The 8404-nt window shown below is 42.7% G+C and overlaps 1 protein-coding gene across 1 annotated transcript; it reads right to left on the reverse strand.

Moving 5' to 3' along the window:
- Positions 1–80: 80 nt before the first annotated feature.
- On the reverse strand, positions 81–8217 carry LOC135077383 (exostosin-1). The gene is made up of 9 exons (XM_063972261.1): positions 8041–8217; positions 5791–6701; positions 5472–5673; positions 5275–5394; positions 4746–5063; positions 4086–4207; positions 3579–3759; positions 2482–2726; positions 81–1431 (listed from the first exon to the last, which is right to left on the reverse strand). The coding sequence occupies exons 2-9, from the start codon at positions 6651–6653 to the stop codon at positions 1263–1265; spliced, it is 2220 nt and encodes a 739-aa protein (XP_063828331.1). The 5' UTR covers positions 6654–6701; positions 8041–8217; the 3' UTR covers positions 81–1262.
- Positions 8218–8404: the final 187 nt, after the last annotated feature.

Genomic DNA, 8404 nt, shown 5'->3' on the forward strand with positions numbered 1-8404 from the left:
TATGTATGACTGACAGTGGCCAAGGTTAATTTTAGTCACTAATTTATCTAATTAGTAGGTATTTCATGAAAATGACCATAAAAATAGCAATAAAGATTTTTATTTAAATCAATTTTATAATAGTGATAACATTACAGAGAATGACTGAATTAAATGCATTTCGTTTGTGGCGTACGGTGCAATCGGGCAGTGCCACTCAACACTGCCTAACGATGTATAATTATTATAATCAGCTGTAGTTTTAATAAATAAGTACAGAAAATGGGCCTATTCCTGGCTCTACGTTACGTATAGTACAGTCGCCAGCAGATCAACATAAAGCGAAAAATCGAATTATCCAAAGCATACAGAAATAGTTCTGTTCGAATCTAATGCTAGGTAGTAATAGTAGGTGTGTAACGTAAATTGTAAAATCGAGGTTTTATTATTTGGATGTCCAAGCGACTGTATTTAACATTTTACGAATCACCTGCCTATAAATTTATCATCTTCCTTCCTTAACCAATACAATGTTATTAATAAGACTAATATTTGGTATAGGCATGAGTGAGTAGAACAAAAAAATGAGAATCTTCTCATTTACTCATGTACTGAGATGAGTACATCTTTCATAAACAAAGAATTACTACAACCCCTAGGTTACAAAAGTGTAACCCGAAGATTCACGCTATTGCATTCATGTGTGTAGACAAGTACTTATTCGCGTATACTGCGGTGCTGTTTTGTATAGTCGCAAGAACTTTGCTGTTGCTCAAAATGTTATCGCCATGTGTGTGACCCAGGAGCAAGTGGCCCTCTACATATAATAATAGTTCCGGTAAAATTCACTTTAGTTTCTCTGGGTCTGAATTATTGTGTCAAGTTTTATAATCGAACATTAAAAACGTGCGTTTCAACAAAATAAATATAATTTATAATATCAATAATAATACTTCAATAGTATACAACAACAGCTCAGTTCATTATTGCTTATCACAAATGTAAATGAAAACCATTAAATTTAATAACGTTAATTAAAGCTCAAAAACAAAATAATCTGATTATTTTTGATCCCATTGCGAAACTGTTAAGTCGTAACGTCTAGATAATTAATTTACAATTTGATTATTTTGCTGAATAACAAATTATGGAGATGCCATTGCAAATGTATGCGTTGACTTCTGAAGACTGACGTCAAACATTTTTTCTTTTTCTACCACGAAAGCTGAATCTAGCTCCCTCTAACAGGGTTCACATATTTCTTGCTAGCGTAGTTCCCTTATTTATGAAGTCACTAATTCCATTTTCCTGTATTTCTTCCTGAGCGTAGAAACGGGATCTTTAAACAATATGGGGTCTAAGCGGAGGACGGAGCGCATGAGCGGCATGTAGCCCCACGCCGTGGCGAAGGTGTTCAGGCAAGACTGTCGCTGCACGAAATGCTCTGGATCACTAGAAGAGGATCTGAAAACAATTATTACTTGTCAGTTTCTTTTATGTTTGTGGTTAAAATAAACGTACTTAAGTGTATTTGTAGGGTCGTAGTTTTGTACCATCGATTGGTGTGTAAAAAAGCGCATGAGGAGAGCGCGACGAGTCGCAGTGACTCAGTAGGGAGCGGCAGGCGCGTTCTGAAGGACTCCCAGAATTTGTCTATGATTCAGGAGTAGCCTTGTATGTTGTCGAGGTCGCGTCACGCGACAGGGTGCCGTCACGTCAATTTCGTTATCATTGGCGTATTTTGAGAGACCTGGCCGTACTTACGGGGGGTACGTACGATTAGTATCATAGCTCATGAGTTATTACTATCAAACCATCATCTTCAAATCAGTAGCCTAACATCCTGGGGGGGGGGGGGGGGGGGGGGGGATATTAATAAGTACTACGTACAGAAGATAGCAATCGATAGCAATATGGTGTAATTTAGCCTGTCTCAAGAGTCGAGCACCATTTTGTTGACAAACGTCAGTGATCGGTTTGCGCCGAAGCCGTAGGGCTGACTTCGGTAAAATGATGTGTGACGTGAGGTGCCAAACTGCGGAAAATGGGGGAGGAAATACATGATTAAGCATGAATTGTATTTTTTGTTTCTATTTATTATTCAGGCAGTTAAAATACTGCATTACACCACCGTTTTTACATATTAGTTTATTGTCTTTACAATGCAAATGGGTCAAGAATACACGTGCGTGCGTCAATACTCGCTCGTGATTGTCCTGTCGATTAGGTATCTCAGGAGGGGTAGTCGCGCGTGTTTTGTTTTCGATGCAAACTCGCGGAGATGACCAGGCCAGAGCCCCGATTACGGTATTTTTTAATGTCTACAATCCAGACGCGCTTCTTCGATTCTGCGATACGATTGGTCAAAACAGTCAGCTTTCAGTCAACGTCAGCTGTTTCGACCAATCGTATCGCAGAATCGAAGAAGCGCGTCTGGATTGGAGACGTTAAAAATTACCGTAATCGGGCTGCAGGTGCCACACGACCTCCGTTTGTACTCACTTGTAGCGGTGGTGCGCGGCCTTGTAGCGGCGGCGCTGCGCGAGCTTGAGCGGCGGGCGGCGCGTGAGGTGCGCCACGAGGCAGTTGAGCAGGATGTCCTCGCAGTTGCGCGCGCGGCGCACGGCGTGACGTAACGCGGGCGCGCCGGCCGCGTACAGCGCGAGCGTGGCGCGGTGCACCAGCGCCGCGCCCGGCAGCACCATGGAGTACGACCCGCCCCACTTGCTGCTGTACCCCCATGCGCTCTGGGAAACAATTGAAAATGAAAATGATATTTATTTAGTAAAAAATATTACAGTACACGATCTGGTTACTGTTACATTCAAGATAAAAACGGAGTACAATTTAATTTACTGTACTAACCTAACAGCAATACAGCATCACTGGACTCCACACTAGGATTCCCTGTGTCGTGGAGACCAGTCTTCCCATTGAAATTTCGAGATAAAGTGCGTGCATGACTTTGTTAAATTTTTCTTTGATAATTTGATACTTCAATATGGGCGATGGAGCGTGCCATGCTTGGAGTTCCCTGCGTGATCGAATCAGAAATGAGGAGATCCGCAGGAGAACCAAATTGACTAAAATAGCCCGCAAAACGGTGAAATTGTGCCGCAGTGGGCGGGGACATAGCTCGTAGCTGACCTGGGGCAGAAAAGTTCTCGAGTAGCGACAGCGAGTTGGAAGACGTAGTGTGGGCAGGCCTCCCACTAGGTGGACCGACGATCTGGTGAAGGTCGCGGGAGGTGCCTGGATGCGGGCGGCGTAGGACCGGTCTTTGTGGAAGACCGTGGGGGAACACTTTATCCAGCAGTGGACGTCTTTCGGCTGATCGAACTTAAATATCCAAGTTCGCAAACATAGTAGTGGTGAGCCGCATCTCCATCAGAGGCAGTTTACCTTTGAGCAGTGTACACCCACCCACACAGAGGCGACTTAAAGCATTCCCTATCATGGAGAATTTGTCAGTTAACAGTTGGCACAGTTGGTTTGTCGCACTACAATTGGCGCCCAACGTGGGAGCTACTCTTTGAAATAATTTTGTCTACTGTAAAGGTTTGGGACGGTACATTGTACGGAGTAACATGATGATGTACCTTAGCTTCATCCCAGTAGTGACTTCTTGCTGGATAGCCAACAATTCTTTCGGGAAAATGTTGCCATACGCGGAATGCGAAATCCAATTCTTCAGCGAGGAGTGGCGCGTCTCCGTCTAATGAAAAGACGGCAGCTGTGGGCACTGCCCATAAAGGTTTCCATCTGGCCGACACCCCTTCCCTGTAACAAAAAACTTAGCTTCAGTTGCACCACCTTAACTTGAACGTAACGATAACTATAACCGGTGTTTTTGTATGGAGTTTGACAGACTTTTGAGCGAAGGCAACGGGCAGGGCACATAGTACGCAGAACTGACGGCCTATGGGGCAGCAAGGTTCTGGAGTGGAGGCCACGCACCGGAAAACACAGCGTGAGACGTCCGCCCACAAGGTGGACTGACAACCTCATAAAGGTAGCTAGCAGGAAGGCGCAATGCAGGCCGCTACCAACTGTGCGATATGGAAGTTATTGGGGGAGGCCTATGATGATGATGATTGTATACTGACCCAGGGTAGTGCGTGGTCGCGTCTATGACGAGCACGGGCAGCGGGTCGCGCGCGTCGCCCGCCACGCGCGCCAGCGACTTCAGCGACGGCGCCGCGCGCTCGCTGTCCCACACCAGCACCACCTGCCGGAACGGCATTTACACATAATTGCTAATGAACATAACGTTGGAAGTCATCAAAATGATGTTAAGAGCTCGATATGACTCCGGACTAACCGGACCGTGTGCATTCATGCGACTATGGTGTAAGCAGACAAAATAAAACATTCTCTTTTTAATGCCGAGAGCAATTTAAAATCTATACTAATATTATAAATGCGAAAGTAACTCTGTCTGTCTGTCTCTCTTTCACGCCTAAACCACTGAACCGATTTTGATGAAATTTGGCATAGAGATAGTTTGAGTCCTGGCAAAGGACATAGGATAGTTTTTATCCCGGTTTTTGAAACAGGGACGCGCGCTATAAAGTTTTTCTGTGACAGACAAATTTCCACGCGGGCGAAGCCGCGGGCGGAAAGCTAGTAATTAATATTTTTACCCCATAGCAATACAGAAAACCCTTGCTTGAACGCAAATTGCTCACAGTAAATAACTTTCAAGCTACAGGTCCGCAAAAGCGCAAAGCTCTATACATGTGCTCTCTAGTGGTGCTGAAAATGACCTTTTCGCAGAACTCGCTGGACGCTATATTGGCGAGCAGCTTGTGCAGCGCCGGCGACGTGGCCTGCACGTACAGCAGCGCGGTGTAGGCGCGGCCGGCGGTGGGCGGCGGCGCGGCCGGCGGCACGGCGGGCGCGGGCAGCGGCGCGGGCGGCGCGGCGGGCGCGGGCGGCGCGGGCGGCGCCTCCGCCCCCGACGGCAGCTGCGCCCGCGAGTCCCCGTACGAGGCCAGCGTGCCCAGCGCCCCCGGGGACGTGTTCCATATCAACGCTTCGCGCTCACGCGAAGTCTTGTGTGCTGATATCCTCTCCAGTATTATCTTCGATACGATTAACGATGACATTGAATCGCAAAAATTATGAGTAAGTTTAATAAATCTACTTAATCGAGACGAACGATCCCACTGTGCCAGACCGGCAGTGTTCCAAATGTGCTCCATATTTTTATGTTCAGCCACTAGATCTGTCATGGAAAAACAGCCGGTCCGATATAGTGGGATTGGAGCTTGAAGTTATAATTGGTCATCATACCTCTATTGTGGTAAAGACGATCTTCTCAATGGATGAAAAATATTGCTCCCATAGCAGTTGCGTCTGCTGCCGTAAAGCGAGTACACGCTCAGGAGGAACTGAGCGCACGAGCTCCGGCACCTATACCGATTACAGAAAAGTATTTGAATGTCCAAATCGAGATACCTATGTACTTAATGGCACTAAATCTGCTTTACCTGTAATAACAGTCTCTCATCTGCCCAAATCACAGCACGGCGCCAATCAATGCGTTCATCGAATGGTAACCGCCAGCCATTGCTGAGAAGAACTGGAACGCACCCTGCTGCCAATGCCTCGAGGAAACGGTACGACCCCAAGCGGCGCCCGCGCGCCACCAGACAAAATGTGGAGTTCGCCAATAGTTGCTCGTAATCAAATCTAAAAATGCAGTAAAAATATTATTCTACTGAACTGAGCAATTTTATTGCCCGTGTAAGCGCATCATTTTATTTGATAGCTAAACTGTGAATAGCTAAAAATAGTCATTATTCTTACTTGTCGTATTCTCGATTATCTTCATCACACCTCTCATCTCTTAGATCTTTCCATGACTTTCCATGACGACACGTCGTAACCAAGATAAGATTATTGCCATCGTGTAAATGCCAAAGTGAATTCCTGGTCTCACTGCCAATCCCATGAACATAGCGTTTTCCTTTAAATGCGAGTAAGTGTCGTCGTGGTGCAGGAAAAGGGTTAGCTGTGGCCGCAGGCGGCACTCCACCGCGTTCTGGGTGCTCTTTATGAAACAACGGCAGGGACACGTCGAAGCCGTCACGAAACACCGTTTCCGAGGCACTAGCTCGAGCCAATATCGCGTCGCCCGGATCAAACCCTAACGCTCCTTCAGCGTAATCAGGCCAAGTGCCAGCATATAAGTTGAATATTAGGTGATTGCGACCTTTTTTCCAATATGGTAATCGACTTAACCTAGCTTGAACATCGGGAACATGTTCCGGGGACAAAGGATCTGCATCTAGAGTATCCACTGCTGGCAGGAATAAACAAGCCTCATTCGGATCTCGCGTTGCGTAGCGTGATTCCCTAATAACTGATAAAACTTTGCGGTAAGATGCACTTACGGGGCCTTCTGTTGGATATATGTAGATTTTGGGATCATCGCTACACTTTGAAAAATCAAAACACGTTTCCATTCGACAAGGCTTTGATGTTGAACGAGGCTGTCTTTGTAAAGGAGATGGCGCTTCAAACAAATCTTCCATGGATGCATAAGTTGGTAGTAGGTCGCGTCTGCTACTTTGGACCAGTTCAGATTTGAAGCTATATCCACCATAATAACCATATGCTAAAATGGCAAAGCTAACAAATAGGAGAATATAGCGTTTCTTTGCTTGCATTTTGAGTACCAAGCTGATATCAACTGGTTTAGTGCTATCCGATGGAATCTGAGGATAACAAAACAAATTACAAACTGAAACCCCAATATGTAATGTATACTGTGAATTAGTTACTTATTCTGTGGTTTTAGTTACCTACTAATAAATCATTTATAATAATTTTCCAATATTATGCTTGGTTTTGGATGATTTGTTATTTCAAATAGGTGCCCTAGTAAGGGCCTATGTACTGAATAAACTATTTGAATTTGAAAAAAATAATTCCAAATCTCTGACTACACAAAGTAGGTAGGTTTTTATTCTTGGGGAAAAGTGTTATTATTCATAAATCCAAAGTACAGGTTAAGAAAATCCTTATGAAAAAAGGATACTATAATTAATTATTTAAATAACAAGAGTGCATAGATTTTACCTGCCTAGCTCGCACTTATTGCGTTTATGTAAGCTATAAATTACTGTATTTTATTAAAAAAGAGGCTGACAAAGGTGCCTGAGTTTATTCAGCCACTTCTTCTCAGCACCAGCCCATATGTTGTCCCGAAGTGGCGGTAGGGCAAGCTATATTGGGCCGTGTATAAGTGCCCTGGAAAGGGCCTATGTACTGAATAAACTATTTGAATTTAAATTTGAATAAAAATCAGTTTGAAATGATTAGTATAAAAATTTCATAGACTTTGCCAAACTTTTCACATTTCTTTACATAAAAAGCATATTTTTTCCTGTGGATATTTGAAGTTCAATGGCAGCTTTTATACAGCTGCCATGGTGGTGCATGAGATTTGCAAAACATAAAGAGTCAAAATAGCCAAATTAGAAAAGAACTGAGATAATCTTGTTACACTGTCCCTCACATGACCTTACCTACAGTTACTGTTTAGTATGTTATCTATTCAGAGCACACTAGAAACTGATTCTACACATATTAACTGTTTTATTAAATAATAGAGAATTCACTCCCAGTCAACTTTTGAGCTAAGAAGAAGTAGGAGAAAATGCTAAGTTTTATAAGGAAAATATAATTAAATTGATTAATTAAAAATAGTTCTCAGGCACTTACTTATTAATTTTTCATAGATATAAGTTGATGGCATATTTGAATGTTTTGTTAGAAATTACTTCATTAAAGTCCCTAATATATTTATTTATTTAAACTTTTTTGCACGTAAGCTAGTGTGTGCAAGTGGCAGACTTAATACTGGATGACAATCTCTACCAGTCAACCACAGGTCAAGCAAGAAATTGAATAATTTCAGAATAGCATTCTTACATTCCATAAATAATGTAAAAAACAATACTTTCTCTGCCATTTAAATATTTGATAAAATAGTTTAATAATTACTAATAACAAATTCTAAAATGATGATTGTTGAAATAAGCAGTAACCTACCTGTAATCAAAGTTGCGTTCTAGAGGCTACATACTTTTATCCTTATAGCCAACTGCTCACATTATCCAGAAATATTTAATAATGAGTACGTATGTACAAATAAATTCAGTTTTTCTTTCAACATTCAATTCAACAATCAACTCGTCCGTTTCCTCATTTGACTTTTTGTTTCGTTTTTACAAAATTTACAAACATTTTGAACGTCGACTTGAGAAAATAATATTTAGCCAAGGTTATCTGTGTTGTGTTGAGGTCTATTGGTTAACTTTGGTAAAATGTTGTCAACTTTCAAGGTGGGCACTACCTAAGTATTTTCAAAAACATTGTTGATGCAATCAAAAATTTATAGTGAAATTGCCTAAAA

Source organism: Ostrinia nubilalis, chromosome 1 (assembly GCF_963855985.1).
Source record: "Ostrinia nubilalis chromosome 1, ilOstNubi1.1, whole genome shotgun sequence".
Classification (NCBI taxonomy): Eukaryota; Metazoa; Arthropoda; class Insecta; order Lepidoptera; family Crambidae; genus Ostrinia; species Ostrinia nubilalis.